The sequence below is a fragment of the Necator americanus genome, chromosome X (assembly GCF_031761385.1).
Source record: "Necator americanus strain Aroian chromosome X, whole genome shotgun sequence".
NCBI classification, from domain to species: domain Eukaryota; kingdom Metazoa; phylum Nematoda; class Chromadorea; order Rhabditida; family Ancylostomatidae; genus Necator; species Necator americanus.
Genome location: NC_087376.1, coordinates 25,675,832 through 25,694,079, shown reverse-complemented (window position 1 = coordinate 25,694,079; position 18,248 = coordinate 25,675,832). Strand labels below are relative to the sequence as shown.

Below are 18,248 nucleotides of genomic sequence, written 5' to 3'. Positions count from 1 at the left end.
TAATAAACTTTTTTATGAGTAGATTTTAAAACACACTTTATACTATGTATCTATGTGATTTTGTCTTGTTCTCTTACTACTTACCTACTTGTCCGAATCTCGTAAAGATTCTGGAGTTTACTGTTATTTCAACGGTTTTGCTGGATATTTTTCGGTGCACATACCCATTTAGGACATGATTCAGAAACTTGAGCAATGTCAACATATAGATCCATTTCATCAGCTCGAAAAAAAGTCCTAACGATTTCTTCCCCAGAGGAGGCCAGACAGATCCTATTTTGAGGGAGGAATTCATGGGATTTTTGAGTGACATGAAACGTTTCATTGGATTTACTAAATCACGTCACCAACACTGCAACATTCTATTTAATAACACTTTTCAAAATCTCATGAAGTTACGTAATCCTAAAAAATACAACGACACGGTGAAATAAGATTTATTAATCAAATAGAACATCTGAGAAGAGAATCTGATCCTTAAAGATATGAAGAACTGGATCAAAAGAAATTGAAAGCACAATGATTAAAAGCATGATTAGAAAAGCGAACACCTGTTACATTATTCTAAATAAATAGGTGAATATTTGTTTTATAAAGATCAATGAAGAGATAGTAAAATTCCAGAGGAATTAACGTTGTCTGGTGCTAATACTCTCCTCTTACTCTTCTATTTTAATGTTGCGCTTTTGAAACAGCGGAGGTTCGTTTCCTGCTAAACAAATCCATTAACTCCCGGTGAATTGTGAATAACCGTTTCAAAAGAATGTTTGATGAATGAAAGTCGACAACGTCAACAAAAGCAAATCGAATTGAGGTCGACGGATTTGGTAAACAAACTCCAAAACAACTACATATTCCTTGACACATCTTAGAAAAAAAAATAGAACAAAAGAATTCTTTTCATTACTTTGACTTAACCAGGAAGCTGTGATCCTCAAAGAAGTTTTGAATATAACGTGACATTGAGGAGAAGACAATTAAATGACAGTAATTTCAAAACTTCAAGAAAACATACACTATTAAGAATAGTTTTTGTATTTTCTGTCGGCTGATTAGGAGCTTGAAGGAACGAAATCACTTGAGATTTTTTATTTTCCAGAAATAGAGAAAGGTGATAATCCCTAAATCTTAGCTGTACTAGTTATCGAAAACAACACCTTAAGTAATTTAACTTTGTTCACAAAATTCTGCTTTGTGGAAATTATTTCTAACTAGTAAGGGCTTCAATACTTCTAAATGTAAAATACGAACGTCCGAATATTCAAATTCTATCAACAATGACAAAATATAATCAGCGCTAATTTTGTCATCGCATACACCCGTTTGAAAAGATTTTGCACTGACTTTGATACGAAAAGGTTCAACGGCTCTATTTTAAATCATACAAGTTCAACATCTTTACTGAGATAAAATATGGTTTAAACCACCTTCAGTTCTTCGGTTTCTAAAAATCCGTTAAAGTCCAGAAACCCAGAAAAAAAAACTCTCCAAAAGACAAGCATGTGGACGTTGAGTACCAACATGTTCACATAGCCATTCGACGGCAACGTTCCAAAAAAACAGAGAAACAAAAATTTTGCTTAAAATGAAACATAAATGTGTGTTTTACATAGGCACAACTGTAGCTATTGTTTTTTCGATCCTCCGACATGTTTGCGTCTTTTTTTAAATACGGTATCTATGCGTAGCAATTTTTACATTACTCAATACATTACTAACATTACTAGAAGGAGTTAATTAAAAATCGTCACAAAATTTGATACGGATGTATAGTTAGACCACTATTAACATGTGTATATAAAACAATAATATATTATTTACAATAATAATGTGGCTCTGCGATGTGCATTTTAAATAATACAAATTATAAACACATTTTCACAAATAAAAAACACTTTCTGGACGGTTCATCCTAAAGAGGATTGAACGAATTCCACCTGGAAGAACATTCTGACAATTTCCTTCCATGCTTTTGTTGTACATACCGTACACGCGAGCGATACACGGAAGAAGAAACAGCTGAAAGATGAAGTACAAGCTGTAATCCTTAAAATCCAGTACCGATCATGTCAGGATTTCACATAGGTCATTAAATGTTGCGACTTAATTGCTGACACTGGAACCGAACTCAAAATTTGCTTACAAAAATCTTGATTTTACTTGAATCAGGAACTCACTGATTGGGACATCGGAAAAACATATTCTGATTTCAGTTACTTTGCGATGTTTCCTCTTCCTCATCCACAAACCATCCTCCATTCGTCCCAATAACTAACGCTACATTTTTCAAACGTTGTTTGAATGCCATTTCTAAAAACAATGAAAATATTCCCCAATTATCCTATGGATCCTCATCTAAATATCATGCTATATAATAACGCGCTTAGTTCGTGTGTATGTGTGTGTGTGTGTGTGTGTGTGTGTGTGTGTGTGTGTGTGTGTGTGTGTGTGTGTGTGTGTGTGTGTGTGTGTGTGTGTGTGTGTGTGTGTGTGTGTGTGTGTGTGTGTGTGTGTCACGAAAACACTTCATAATGATGCAAAAGTCTGCACCGGTGGAGTGCCGAACCATCGCCATGCACCTGATAGGCGAGCGCTCTACCTCTTCACCATTGTCCAAAACGAATATCTGCTTTGATAAGGCAAGTTAGTTTCTCTCATATGTTAGTGAGAGTAAATAAACTTTTATGTGAATGTATACTCCCAAAATTGCAAACTGTCATGCTGTACAATAACGGGCTTATTCTGCCACGTGTTTGCGTCTGTGTATGCGTGTGTCTCAGTCAAAAAATTCCTCAAAGAGAGGGAGAGAAATACTATGGCGTCGGTTTGGTGCGCTGGAACCTCAATGCGGTAAAATTGATTGAAACGTGTACTACGACGTCGAAATCGTGCCCCGGAGCCAGATAGCTGTAAAGTGGGGTGGGGCTCACACGGGGTTGAAATGGTGCGTCGGTGCCAGAAAGCTAGAGGGGGGAGAGACAGGTTCCATTGCGTCAGAGTGCGCGGGAGCCCCAACGCAGTAGAATGGGTTTCCATAGTTCCTTCGCATATCTATTTCCCAGCATGTCTCTCTGATGCTGCTAACATCCTTTCTTCAATGTGAAGAAACAAACGTGCTAACGACTGCTTAAATGCAGTACATAGTAACCAACAGTTTACGCGATCTGACGTAGAACGTTATCTTTATCACTACAATAGTGATATTCACGTCATTCCATGATAGCACATCATTCTTGCTAATAGCTGAGAACGGAGCAGACTCATACTTCGAATAACGCTTCAAATTGTGGAGGTTTGAGGGAAACATGGACGAGAAATCAAGCTGGATTGCTCTCCGAATATAGAACTGAGAGTTTAAGGAAAAACCATAAAATCATTCATCTATACTTAAGTTTTCGGTTTAAAAAAATGGATAAAGCTTTGATAAAAAAGCAATTCTAATTTCCCAAAAAATGTCGCTACTGCTATTTCTTATTGTTCGGTGAAAACGAGCGGAGCGAACACCAAAATAAGCCTGAAGTCCGGCTTTAGCCGGACGTTCAGCCTGGTCAATAAATAAACATCAGATGCCGTATTGACAGGAGGCTATCTCTAGAGGTTTTTTTTTTTTAATTTCCAGCAGTGGACATGGATTTCTCACTTGGGATAACCATGAATAAAGAAATCTACCTAATAAAAAAAGAATCAATATGTGCACAAAGTCAGAAGCGGTGCTACCTACAGAGATGTTTGGATACTCGTGGAATTTCAACAAAACGGAGAAATTTAGAGGGTAAAGAATAAAGTATCCTTGTAGAGTTTACTACTTTGCTATAAATCTTCTTTATAGTGGACGTCAGTTGTGTTCAGTTGGATGGGTGGGTCGCGTCTACCGTTCCTTTGCTCAAGCACACTTTCTCTTGCCTCTGCTCGAATGAAAGCGTCTCGTGCTCAGCTGATCGAATGAAATCGATACCGACATCCACAAAATCAGAAGACTAGAAGTCTAAAAAAACAATAAAATCGTCTTTTCATACTTTCAATCTTGTTTCGCGTTGTAATCTTCCAATAAAAAAGGAACGTCACGAGCTCCTCTTTCATTCAACAAAACATGGACTACCGTCTATTAATTAATAAATTCACCATTTAAAACGGTTTTTGTACTTTCTATATGCTGATTTGGACTTTGAAAGGAAAAAAAAATCATCTGAGATTTTTTACTTTCCAGAGTCCGGGGAATGTGATAACCTGGAAATGACTAATTGTCCATGATAATTTCAGTGAATTAAAATTCACTCCTAAACCGCTCCCTAATCAAAAGTTTTAAAAAGGCATTTCCAATTCTGAAAGAAATTACACCCTTTTTAATGCAGTATTTTTGGTGTTTGTGGGCACAAAGACCATCTACGTATGGAGTAAGCCAAAAGGCTAGTAACGGCAAGATAAATGACTTTGATGACATCCAGTTCCAGTTTATTCTACTAATTCCCAAAATAACCAAGGATATCTAGCTTCACTATTGTTCCTATTAACGGAAAACGTTATGTATGGAACTTCATCAGCTGAACTGGATTACTAGGCACGCGATTAAAAATCCTTGTTTCCTTATTCGGACTACAACTAAACCAGTTTCTAAGACTTAACAATGAGTGCTGACACACAGCGTTTTTACATTTGATATGTAAGAGTTGATTTTTTTTCCTTTTTTGACAATGATTACTTCATTTTTTTATTTTTGTTGGATTTTCAAAAAGTTACCCTCAGTGAATAGTCGAAACGTTTCCGCTTCTTCTTCTTGTAATCGTTGCTTCATTTCTTCTTGAAAACGTGGTTCCTCCTCGGTGTTGTCAACATCGTCCCTCGATTCCTCACGCTAGAACACACCATACCATGTGTGGTGAAAATATAAATTAAGATGGAAAAACAAGAGGATTTTTTTTTGAAAGTTTTGCTAAGACAGTATGAGGTGCTGAACAATTTAGTGCAACAATTTGGAACAATTTGGTGTACAATTTGGTGTGGCGGTTAGAGGTTCTGCTTCCTGCACGATCGATCGGAGGTTCGAATCCGCCCTAGTGCTCAACAAGCCTTTCATCCCTCGGGGGTCGATAAATTGGTGCCAGACTTGTCTGGGAGGATAAAAACACTGACTTGACACATCGGCTAGCCACCGCAAGTCATTGTACAGACCAGATACACGTTCGTAAACCTCAAACGAGTCTGAATTGAAGTGAACGTGGGGGCGCATCCCAAGCGGATTGATTAACGCCAGAAACTTTATCCTTTATCCTTAATCCTATGGAATTTCCTGGTGTAAAATTACGTCATCCGATAATCCAGTCATCCAATAATAAAACGAACTGAACCGTTTCTTATACGAAGTTCGACAGCAACTGTGACCGGTGATGATCGTGTCGTGTACGTGAAATCGCCCAAATTAGGCGCACTGTGACCGCTGGCGAGCGCGCGCGACTCGAGCAACTTGTATCCTGTAAACGTACGCCGAAACCAGTTACCGTATAAACTAGCCGCCATCGCTAATTTGAATTAACGTTATCAGCGTTATGTTCAACAGATCATAGGGATCCACGTGAATCAAACTCAATAAATGTCAAAATGCATTAACGTTGTCTAGGTAGATAATAAGAAAGACTACAATTTTCTAAGGAAAAAGACCAGTTATGTAGCCTCAGAAGTAACGCTAGCAACGAAAATATCAAAATATTATTATACATGTTTGTTCTATGCTGTAATATTCTAATTTTTATACTTATTTATTTCTTTCTTCTTATTACCAATAGTGAACCGAAAAAGGGAAACCATATTTTGTTGTAGCCGAAACAAAACAAAAACCCGCAACTAATAATATTATCGTAATTAATTTATAATTAATTCGATAAGTAATGCATTAACTATTGATTCGGTCAAAAATAAGTCAACACAAGCAGTATATCTAGTTCAAAAAAATCAAAGAACGTGGTTGCACGTGCGTATACTACACGGGTTCATTCGCTTCGTTCTATGCGGGAAATAGCTCTATTAGATGTGAAACTTGATCAATAAACCTTCTAAGGACATAGCATGCCAGCCAAAATTTGTTGATCACAAGGAAGATTCCATTAATTTTCCAGGAAGCATCTGGTAGAAAGGGATTCTTGTGCAGGAACTCGTAACAAAATCCTTAATATTTTTGTGTTCAAGTTATTTTCAGCAAAACCTAGAGAATTCCTTCAAATTTTGAACTGAATTTCCTTACAAGAAAAATGCAAAACTAAATACTACACTTCCTATTTTTATCTCTCAAAAAAATTCGTGCTTCCTGCAACTGTTGTCTAGGTGTTCCTGCATTTTTTTTTGTTGTTGCAGGAAACATGCATAACCTACATAACATCAAGAAAAAATTAGAAGCAATGAAAACAAGAAGAATAAACTACCTACCATTACAATACAAAAAAGACTGACTGTTTTCTTTACAAGGTATCTTAGAAGTTCCCACACCGTTTTTAAAGACGAATAGGAGGAACTGACTGATATTTTCTCATACATGCAAAAATTCTTAGAGAACGAATCAAATGAACTAAATGAGTTATAAAAAAAAACATCATTTCTTTCCTAATAAAAGTAATAATAATAATATTGAATAGAATATTGAATAAATAAATATGAATATTGCAAAGAAATAAAAAAATAACAAAAATATGGAAGAAAGTCAGTGTTTTTTGTATTTTCAGACATGTCTGGTGCTAATTTTTCGATCACAGTGGCATCGATAAAGTCGGATCAGAAGTGGGTACCAATCTATCGACCCCAGAGTATTCTTTATGGAAAAAACAGAGATATAGAAGTTTATTTCAGGAAAATTTGTGAACGCAAATACTTACACATGTAAACTATACAATGCATATAAACATAACAAATACATATGAACTTCTCAAATTTCTACAGTAATAGAATTGAAAATTTTTGTTGTTTGTCGTCTTAGCTGAATTTTTTTTAAAAAGTGTATATTTCTTACCTCAATAACAACCATACAACATGTCTTATACAGAGTGTAATCCTACGTTCAAATTTCAACAATTTGATCATTTAAATTCAACAATAATGATAATCTGAGTAACGATTTAATTTAATTTTAATAAAGGATTCCGACTACTCCATTCTTTTTCTACTCAACTATTTAATTTTCTCTTAAATAATATATGTATGTGTAAAACACTCGCAACAAATTTACTTTTTTTAATTTTTATCACGCTGTGTATTTGAGAGTCAGCTGGATTTTTCCCACCCCTGAGAAGTTTTCCTTTGTCTTTCTTTTGGGAATTCGTTGTCTATGTCTCGCACCAGAGGTGGGCGACATTTCTCAGCGGGAACCGCAGCAAACGTCATTGTGACAATCAGCCTGGAGAAAACAACCTGCCAAAGGTAGCCAAAAAAATATATTATTCTTAATACGTCTAATTACTGTATTTCCCATGTATCGAAAATATTTTGCGAATTTCCTTGAAGAATATAATTTTTAAAGACATCATTGTCAGTTCAGAGTGATCAGTTCGCATGAAAAGCAAAAACGTCATCGAAAACATGCCTGACGTAACTGCTTACGGGCGTTCTCACTTCGAGGTCCAAAATTGAGAACCATCGCGAATGGTTCGCCCAACAAGACGAGATTATGCTTAGAGGTAAACTCAGGAAAAAAGCGAACCTTGTATTGACTGTCGTAGGCGTTTTCGCAAAAGTGTTGTGTCGTCGTAGAGACTGATCCCTCTGGGATCTATTGATCATCTTTCTTCCAAATTTTTGTTGACAAATGTGTTATCCTTGTTTTTTTTTTTTTTTTTGGTGCACCACTCGAGCATGAGAATGAACGAGTGGATAAATGAATGAATTTTCAAGCATTGTCACTGATTTCTAGCATGGACACTTCCGATCTACACCACGGGGCCAGGATACTGTTGGAGAGATCTCAAAATCAGGAATTTACGTGCAAACGGTAGATGCCATACAAAAGTGCTTTCATTTCTATGAGCGTTTTTAAAGTTTAATAAGAACAGAGGGAAAAAAAACTTGTAGAATACCGCAACAGTATAGGTAAACACTTAATTTTGTTCTGCAGCGCTGCTTTTATTATATGATATGTACTACAATACTCTTGTTGTATGGATTGCTCGGTAGCTTCTGGAATACTTCAGCAGGTAGTTTAATCCATTGAGAGCACCACACCTTTGCGAACTTCTTTTCTCTGACGGAGGGTCGTAATTCTCCTTTCGTCCAACTCCAGCTGGAGTAATCTCACGGTCCAAGCAAACAGTAAACAAAATATATAGTAAAAATATATAAAAGTATATATAGATATATATACTTTTATATATTTTTAGATACATCATATAGAGGGAGTACTATATATAAAATATATAGTACTCCCTCTATATGATGTAGGAAATACATAAAGCCAAGAACGAGGATTATGGTGCAAGATTAAAGTAATTTTGAAATCAACTCATTTAATAAGAACACTAACAGAAACAGGTGGCTCGCAGGCAGAAATACTCTAAGAAATTCACAAATAGGGCAGATTTTCAATTACGAAGATTTAAGTCTCCGGAGAAGACACTAGAGCTTGATATTCTTGACACTGAAAGTTTATCAGAAGAAGAAGACTGTATAAAATAAAGTAGAGCATATTTTAGGTTCTTCTTAATCTAGAACATTTTTTTTTGGAGAAGTCTAAATTGAATTTGACTTCGTTATTTCAAAAGATAAAGGGAATATGAAATACAGTATCATTCATGGGATGTCCTAATACTTATTTACTCTTCGTCTTAGTCCATATTACTCCAAAGCTACGAATCCTCATGTTTAATTACATACAGAATATTGGGAAGGAAAAGAAAACTATTTTTACAGAGCAAAAACAAGTTTCCATTAATATGGATAACCGTTTAAGAGTTCTGAAAGATTCCAGCCATCCTTTGGAAAAATTGTTTTGAGTGTCCTCTCTTTGAAAATTGTCAGATAAGAGTACATGATGCCCTTCTGTCTCACATTTAATATTTGCCCGGGCCCAAGAGCCTTGGAAAAGCAAACACACAGGAAATCTTGTTTTTCGCATCAAATATTTGCTGATTCCAGTTGATAGCATATTGAAAGTGTATGACTTTGTTCGTTCAATTGAAGTTCTATAATAAGCGAATAACGATTCCAAATTAAATGCAACAGCAAAGCGATTTCGTAGGAAATGAGAGACATAAAAGATGGTAGAAACAAATGCTACAAAAAAGAGAGAAATTTGTTTTATTATGTTTTTTTGAATAATCGTCCAAATTTTTTGTCAACAATGTTTGTTTCGATCTAGTGCTGTCAAAAACATTTCCTTCTCTACAATTCCTAATTTCTAAATGGATAAATATAAAAAGTTCTTCATTTTTATAATTCTTGCACACCTGTAATGTTTTACTCCCTGATAGCACGCATTAATTCTGGTTAGCATCTCGTATGGATGCTAACAAACGCTTTTATCACCGAACAGGACGAAAAGCAGGTGGCAGGATCTTTCTTTTACCTGTACGTAATTACCCCCCTCTTCGAACTGTCTTGTAACAATAGCTACCTTCTCATGGTCTTGGAAAAACCTACATAACCGGCCTTGAATGCGTTCAACCAGGTGAACGCGACGCGTCTGCCACAATTTATGTCCCACCTCTGCTTCATATACACTTCCTCTTTATTCCACTATGTCCCACTCACTTCCAGGTTGAACACATTCACTAACGCTTCTTTCTATGAAATATTAACATGTTGAAATTCAAGGTGGCGAATAGGTCCCATCGAAACTTCAACTACAGCAGAATTCTACAGCAACCAGCAAGCTAAGTATGGTCCCGTCGAACATTTGCGTTATTCCTGCAATATTCCACTGCGCTGCTTGCAGAACTACAGTTGGCATGTGCGTGGCGGGACCACTGTGCAAGTTCGCCTCCAGGGCACCTGAACCTAAGCTATACTGCTGTGATATGTCGCCATATTGCGCTACAACCTGAGTGGTTTTAACTCCACAGTCTTACAACCACTGAATAAAACGGGAATAGTCCCTAATCAGAACTGAGTGAAATGAGGAAAGGTTTCCGTGGTAAAGTTAGCGAGTAGGAATAGCAGGTTTCTTTCTTATCTCGATCAATAAACAAATTTACTAATTGCATTCTGTGGTAAAAGGCAAAATTTCTTCGCGCATTCATTGTCATGCTGATTATTCGGCGATGTGATTCATCGTCATTACAGAGCTGGAAGTGGAAGTCTTGGAACGTAATTAAAAGTAAGATTAAATAATTAGTTTTATAAGGCATCAATAACTCGAGTACCGAACAGTTAAAGTGTTAAGGAATTCACAAATTGTACAAGAACCTTTTGATCGCCCTTATAGTAGATATTGAGAATCAAAATCAAAAGGAGAAAAATGCGCTCAGTAGAGGAACGGATGACTTTCGACGAGAAAAAGTTCGCATTCATGTTCGCAGCTCGAGAACTAGTTTACAGTAACCGTATTTAGTGGTTCTGGTTCAAACCAATGTAGTAACTGTGAGAAAAAACACTAGGAATTCAAGTTCAATACAATTCAACTCAATATCACCTCAATAACTAGCTAAGGCAGATTCAAAAAAAAAACGATGCAATGATATTTAGTATATGTTGAAAAAAAGAACTACGTAAGCAAGTGTAAGCTAAATTAGGCTCACCTTCTGTAAGAGTCCACATTGATCCAAAATACAGTTGTGTACTAAAGCTTTAATATCAGAATTTGGATCTAGAGAATTCAATACGGACGATAATTGTTCCCGTATCGCTTCGCCTAAGGCTTCCATGGCCGACGGCAGAACGATAAGGTGAAATCAGGTGTGTGGGAGGAGCCGGCGCCAACACTCCTCGGCTGTACTTGAATAATATGAGCCGAAAAATCACAGCATTAATGGGAATGTCGGCACTTCCCGAAATTGTGTTTATTGTGAACAGCATGAAATGGAATCGGCCCCGAAAATAATGTGCCGATCTCTTTCTAATGCGTCCCGCATGCATGATTCAGTCAAGGCCGCTCACTAACATTCCATTTTCGATAACATCAAATGAAACGTACTCACACGTAGTTGATCTGACCTAGCAGGATCCACCTTTGTACCAGAACAATCCTAATTCTTTCCTCTAATTCAATTCTCCCAAGAAAAAAACTATATATCACAGAAATGACTTCGTTATGGACACGAAAACAAATCCAGCCAGGCAAAGAAAGGCAGTTGTTTGGATCGTGCAGAAAGCGCGCTCTAGTCAACATTCCACTTTCTTTCGCTTGCGTCACGTACAGAATTCACTGTAGCATCCAGGAACAGCTGAGTGCGGTGGCATTCATTTGTTGTTATTTTGATCTTCTCGTATTTGTTTTTCTATCCGAATTGCCTAGCCGTATTTCATTCTAATTTGAGGATATGGACAAGCAGAAGTACGTCGCAGCACTTTGGATTTCTTCTCCCATATTTGGTGCTCTTACTTTTCTTTAAGTCGCTGTGGTGCCCCTTTTTCTCTTTGTTTGCCTGTTTTTCATTTCTCACCACTTTCTAGGAAGTGCACGCTATTTTTTACGACTAGTTTGAAGGTCATATTTGGCATCGTCTGAGGGTAAACCTCAGCATTGAAAAATGTCTTCGATTTGTATTTGCCTTGGTCATACGACCCGTTGTTGCTTTGTCTAGTTGGTCACCTATCGATTATTCATTTTCCTTGTTTTTAGTTATATATGTCGGCTGGTTACACCGCTAAAATTTCGCGTACACTTCAAAAATTTCTCATATTAATTTAGGAATGGCGGAAAAAACGGCGATCTCACAGTTTATGAGGGATAAGGCGAGCAGAACCAGACTGGCAATCGAGTCGTTTTACGCACAAACCGTTACACAAGCTGTTGAACGTGACTCTCGTGCGAAGAAACTTGAAGAAAAAATGGCTGCTGAGGGTATTAATTAGCAGACTTCTTTCATTATTTATCATTTGATCAGCGCTTCTCTAAGCAGTTTCTTGTACATTCCACGATTGTAAATCAGTCAACTTTTTAGGTATTAGTGAGGATGAAAAGGAAGAACGACGAAGGGTGCAACACTCGAAAGAAACCGATTTTCTGCGGCTCAAACGTACTCGCTTAGAAGTAACCGATTTTGAAAGTCTCAAAGTTATTGGTCGAGGTGCTTTTGGAGAGGTGAGCGGTCATTTTTTTTCTTGAATGTCCTCCATCTTTTGTAGAATTTACTCCGTACACTTTTTGTTTGTTTGAAAAAGAACTGATGTCAGCGGTGTGAGCATTATTTTATCGTTAGAAAGTTTTCTGTTAAGCATACCGTCAGCACCATTAGTTTTCGCTTGTCGATGATCCGCAGGTAACTAATCTAAAGTATGGATATGTTCTTCTCTAGGGATTCTTCTCCTATTTTGAAAGATGTAGGTAAACAGTATTTACCATATCAACTGCTGCTAAAGAAATAGCGGTAATGATACCCTGCTTAGAAGACTATTCAGCCTTAATCACTTTTTTATGGTGGTTGTGTAATGGTGATTTGGTAAAGAAACGTAATTATGCAGCTTTTTTCAGGTCAGATTAGTACAAAAGATTGATAGTGGTCATATTTACGCCATGAAAATTCTTCGAAAAAGCGAAATGTTGGAAAAAGAACAGGTGTGATTCTGGTTCATCTTTGAGACTTTGGGAAGAATTGTATTATGGATGTTTCCACTAGACTGCTCATGTTCGTGCGGAACGAGACATATTATCCGAAGCCGATTGCGAATGGGTGGTAAAGATGTATTACTCTTTCCAAGACTTCGCCAATTTATACCTTGTCATGGAATTTTTACCTGGAGGTGAGCATTCATGTTGTATTTTTTTTTGAAATATTTGGAGTGTTTATGTACTTCAACATCCTTACTCTTCCACATGATTTCATGAATTTACCAAGTTTTACTTATTGAAGGGGCAGGTGAATTTGGATAGGCAAGTCAGTTCTTTACAACATTTTTGTTGTATTCACGATCGATATGCAAAAAAAAAAGAACTTCGAGTCCTCAGTAACATGTTCGTAGGGAAAGAGATTTCAAAAAAGTGAAAAACATGGTCCCTTTCTGCAGCATAGTTGACATTTTTATCATTAAGGACTTCAAAACTTTTTTATCTGACTTTCAGTGAATTTCGTTTTTGGGTTTGAACAACAAGGACGAAGTTGATATTCAAAGTTGTTCTGTTCATCTTCGTCCTAATTTCGCTTTTTTTGCCGCCGCTTATAGCAGCTTTGTTTTAAGGTGATATGATGACTTTGCTTATCAAGAAGGATACTCTAAGCGAAGAAGCAGCGCAGTTTTATATTGCTGAGGCAGCTTTAGCTATTCAATTTATTCACAACTTAGATTTTATCCATCGCGATATCAAACCAGACAACCTTCTTCTGGATGCCAGGGTTCGTTTGCTATGATATGCTATTAAGGCTTGTTTTTTCTTTTCGAGAACTCCAGGCCTGTTTTAAGGGTCATGTCAAGCTTTCCGATTTTGGCTTATGCACAGGATTGAAGAAAATCCATCGTACGGAGCACTATAGGTACTTTTTTCAATTGCAACAGAAAAGTTTTATTACGTAGTTTTACACATGATGAATGGCTGTACACCAGAATGGACACTCGCGATTCACACTTTGGTAGTTGGCTTTTTTTTCATTGTCGTTTTGATTGTTAATAGTTTCCTCAGCATTCAAATATTCTTGAACTTTTCTTTGTCTGGAAACGTCTGCTGCTTATGTTTCTTTTTTTCAAATTCAGCTTTGTTTTTTTTTTCTTTAAATGAGAACGTTCTACAACAATGCTATCATTTTAAATTACCCGCGAATTGTGAGTTCTGCATCCTGTTTTTGTTTTAGATTGTGTGTTATGGTATGTTATCATTTTCCACTTGTTGCGCACAATGCGAAGGCAAATCACTCTCATGCCCTCTTATACCCAAATTATCTCGGTCTGGTTGCCCTCTATCGTGAGAAACTAGGCGTTTCTGAATTCTGGAAATGAGAGACTATCGTACTATCCTCCTTTTTATTATTCATATTGGAATAATTTCCGCCTTACAGCATATAAAAGTCCTCATAAAACAACTGTAGGCACGTTCATGACACATCTAAGCGAACCGTTCCCAGCAATCATTTATCTGCAATGTTTGTGACTGAGATGAAATTTACAGAAAAAATCGTTACTTAGTAGGGTTTGTATTTTCTTCATTTTTCAAATTTTGGACAACCAGAGGAAAAGTGACTTTCCTTGTAGGAACTGGCCCTCTCAGCTACCTCCTGACTTCGTTTCGAAACCTGTCGAGTCTAAGCGTAAGGCTGAAACGTGGAAGAAAAATCGAAGAGCATATGTAAGTTTCCAATTTTTCAATGGTTTCACATGGACGACTTATTATGCTAAAGGCGGTGGTCTTTCACTTTTTCTTACAATTATTATTCGCGAATATTCGGATATACTATTATATAGTTGTGCGATTCCTATCAGTCTCTTTTCTTTGCTCACCCGTTTTAGATGGATGGTCTGAGACTTTTAAGTGTAATTCTTGGAGTAGCGTGGAGATGCTAGGTACGGTAGAGCAGTCGTTTTTCAATTGTCTTGCAGGACACCACTATTTCTAACGATGAAAGTTTTAAAAAAGAAGGAGAAACTGGTAAGACCTGCGTATAACTCCCATGAAATCGGATCGAAGGAAACTGAGAAGAAAAAAATCAGAAGCCTAGAGTTTCTGAATGAGTTCAGAACATAGTTGGAAATGTTGGTAATTCTAGATTTTAGTGTGATCCCTCAGTGCTGTGGCATGTACCTTTACTGAGAGCTATGTAAGACTTTATGGAGAAATTTATGGAAAACTTTTTTTTTAATGGAAAGTTGTCTGTAGTAACAACTGCGTGCACCTTCTAATTATCTTCTAACTTGTTCGCCAAGTATCTAGTCGAGCTTTTTTTCTGAATTTTACCTAGCAGTTTTTCATTTGCAAGTTTTTCTCCATTAGACCCTAAAGCACTAGTAGCTAAAGTATTAGCTTCAGGAAGTCGGTTTAAAGCATAGATGCGATAGTCGGAGCCGCTGCTCTGACCCCCTTCACTTTTGAACGGTTGGGGAAAGGACCTCCTTCACTTTTAAACGGTTGGCGAAATTACCCCCTCCACTTTTGGGTGGTTGGCGAAAGGACCCCCTTCACTTGAGCTGCACCACATGAATTAACCCCCTTCACCTGAGACGGATCCGGCTTCTCCCTATCGCACCTATGGTTTAAAGGCATCACTCCACGAATCCGGGGTGGTGCGGGTTCCAGGTGGGTTATGCCTGTACGTAGATTATTGGGAGGAGGGTAGTTTCGTCCATTTCATCCTAACTGCCGTAAAAAAATTGCCCGAAAGGTGCGGCACGTGCATAAATTTGGCGCGCTCCAATGAACTCGTTGTAGAAAATAGCGTCTCGGAACGCTCGAAGCAGCATCTTCGTTTTTTACGGCAATTAGGAAGAAGTGGACGGAATCACTCTCCTCTCCATAATTTACGACCCCGTACAGGCATAAGCCATCTGGAACCCGCACCACCCCAGATTCGTGGAGTGATGTCTTTAAGGAAGAGTTCGAAGACCAATCTTTGCTATATTTTTAAAACTACACCAGCAAAAGGAACCTGATAGTTGCTGATTATTTGGCGATTTTACGAGGAGGCTAGAGTGTCAGTGCACATGACCAGCTAGCCGTTTTCAGAACGATTTCAATAGATTTCGGAGGGGACATACATTTTAACCTAGAACTCTCTGCAAACTGTGAGCTGATTGCTTCACTTCGGCTATCCGAGCTATAATGTTGAAGTTTGTTTGTTTCGTTGCTGTAAACGAAGTAATGATAGCTAATCGTTCACAGTCAGAGAGATGTTTGAGCGAGGTAAGTCACAGTTGAGATGGTGATTTTCGCGAGCGGACTAATTTGCTACAATTTGAAGAACTTCTTTTGCCTTCACGTTGTATAACTTCATCGAGACTAAGCTTTTCAAGGGCTTTTCATTTTCTGTCCATTAACTCTTCGCGTTCAGACGCTGAGTTTTTTTTGCACTACTCTAACATTCAGGCGTATTCAACGGTTGGAACTCCTGACTACATTGCTCCCGAAGTATTCCAACCTAATGGATACACGAAAAGTTGCGATTGGTGGAGTCTCGGTGTTATACTCTACGAGATGCTCATTGGTAATTTATTCAGGAATTTGTTGTGCAAACAAAAAACGTTCTTAATCTATGTTGCTTTTAAGTTAACAGAAAATATAACTATTTTAGTGTCATTTTTAGGGTACCCACCATTTTGCTCCGAAACTCCACAAGAAACATACAGAAAGGTCGTGAATTGGCAACAGACGCTAGTTTTTCCGCCTGAAATGCCAATTAGCGTCGATGCAAAAACGGTTAAGCCATGTTCCAATCCAAAAGTTGTATATAATATTTGTAGATTTTACCTATTGAAATGGATGTATATTTAAGACTATCAAGCGATTCTGCTGTGAGCCAGAGCGCAGAATGGGTCACAATGGAGGTCTTGAAGAAATAAAACAGTGTATCTTTTTCAGAAGGATCGATTGGAATCACATCAGGTTGCTTTTTCACGCTAAAATTTGAGAGTTTCTCAAGCTTGTTCAAAGCTATGATTGATGTCAACAGTTTACTTGATAGTAATGGGTCACTAGAATAGAATAAGTGCTGATGTTCACTTGGTGAAGCTATCTAAAGTACAGTTAAGTGAAAGCGTGCAATCCTGTTGTGGCTGAAAAAGAATATGAAAATAAATGGGAATCAGTTATTTTGTTGAAGTGTACGCAGTTTCCCGACATTCCCATTGTTCATCACCTCCACTTCTTATGCGCAATGAATCAGTGGGTGTAACTCTGTTTCTTCTTCCTGTGATGTCTTTTCAAATTGGTAGTAGTAATTATTTTGATCAAATCCATTTCCAAACAAGTAATCTGGCCTGTCATATTCCAGAGAGCGACCTGCACCGATACGGGTTGAAGTGAAAAGTATTGATGATACGAGTAATTTCGATGATTTCCCAGATGTTGACTTGCGATGGCGTAAGTTGTATTCCCTATTCAGAAATATATGTGTTCATAGCATTGTTCCCTCCTTTGACGTCATTTATCTCACCTTTAGCCGTTGTATCTGCTCCTCAAAAGCCAGAAGAGCAACCCGGTCATCGTGGAGAATTCGTTGATTTCACCTATAAACGGTTCGATGGACATACACAGAAAATGCGATATAATGAGATGCATAAGGTATGTGTGAACATTTAGTCACGCCAGGTTTTTTTCAAATTAAACAAGCATAAATCTTGTTCGAGATTAGACGAGATCTATGAGCTTCACTAAGCTTCAGCTGATTAATTTTTTTTTATGCTTACACTAGGAAGAATTTGGCAATAGTCAATTTTGCTAGGAATACTGAAGGCGAAGTTATCTTGGTATGAATATTTTCGACTCAGTAATCTTGCTAATGATGCACACTGTACGCCATAAAATCGATATAGTCGGGTCAAAACGACATGAATCACGAGTGTAGTTGCGGAGCATTTGCGTACGCGCTCGAAATGGAGCGGTGGAGGCAGCAGTTGGAACCAAGTTGGGACCGTCGCAAACTGCAGCGGTGGGTGGTGCCAGCAAGGGTTTCACCACGCTCCTGGCGGCCACGCTCCACCGGAGCGCCTTGAAGAAGCCGCGTACGCAATTGCGTACGTGCTCCATGTCGTTTTGACCCTACCATATATGGAATCTCATTGGCAGATTAGTAGACTTACAATTCTATGTATGACCTTTATATAATTCTATCCTATTTAGCAGTCCCGAGGTTCCGGTGTTCCAGGCGAAGGGACGCAGACCGCTGTTTAGACAACATTATTGAAAAGATTCTCCATATTCAACTGTGATCTTTGAATTGCCTGATATGCCGTCATTTCTCAACTGTTATTAATTGAGTTGCGCCCAATTATTTTGTACAAAACCTTCACAAATCGCGTATTTGCTGCATTCCTCACTATATCACTACATGAAATTGAATAGAGTTTATCTTTTCTCCGCTAGGGTTTCGTTTTGTTCGAAATTCAGGTGACAGGTTAGTACAACGATTTATCTAGAGTTAGATTTAGACGATGAATGAAATACATTGTATAGGTGAGCAGTGGAGCTGTGAGTGATT

General features: G+C 37.7%; 2 protein-coding genes across 5 annotated transcripts; one reads left to right on the top strand and one right to left on the bottom strand.

The window, feature by feature from the left end:
* Positions 1-672: 672 nt before the first annotated feature.
* Positions 673-10,835, bottom strand: RB195_025504 (uncharacterized protein; the record flags this gene model as incomplete). 3 transcript variants are annotated; one of them, XM_064213676.1, is made up of 5 exons in its annotated part: positions 673-712; positions 1,938-2,019; positions 2,218-2,310; positions 4,738-4,852; positions 10,710-10,835. In XM_064213676.1, 5 exons carry the CDS (start codon positions 10,833-10,835, stop codon positions 673-675), a joined length of 456 nt encoding a protein of 151 aa, XP_064069557.1. The 3 variants fall into 3 exon arrangements, with proteins under 3 accessions (XP_064069557.1, XP_013299538.2, XP_064069558.1); XM_013444084.2 differs by lacking the exons at positions 673-712; positions 1,938-2,019 and having other exon boundaries at positions 2,210-2,310; XM_064213677.1 differs by lacking the exons at positions 673-712; positions 1,938-2,019; positions 2,218-2,310 and adding an exon at positions 3,978-3,985.
* A 988-nt stretch (positions 10,836-11,823) lies between these two features.
* On the top strand, positions 11,824-17,941 carry RB195_025503 (uncharacterized protein; the record flags this gene model as incomplete). 2 transcript variants are annotated; one of them, XM_064213675.1, is made up of 13 exons in its annotated part: positions 11,824-11,974; positions 12,075-12,214; positions 12,605-12,688; positions 12,750-12,873; positions 13,309-13,463; positions 13,531-13,601; positions 14,314-14,407; positions 16,139-16,256; positions 16,356-16,468; positions 16,545-16,654; positions 17,043-17,131; positions 17,211-17,332; positions 17,891-17,941. In XM_064213675.1, the coding sequence occupies 13 exons, from the start codon at positions 11,824-11,826 to the stop codon at positions 17,939-17,941; spliced, it is 1,422 nt and encodes a 473-aa protein (XP_064069555.1). The 2 variants fall into 2 exon arrangements, with proteins under 2 accessions (XP_064069555.1, XP_064069556.1); XM_064213674.1 differs by having other exon boundaries at positions 16,356-16,492.
* Positions 17,942-18,248: the final 307 nt, after the last annotated feature.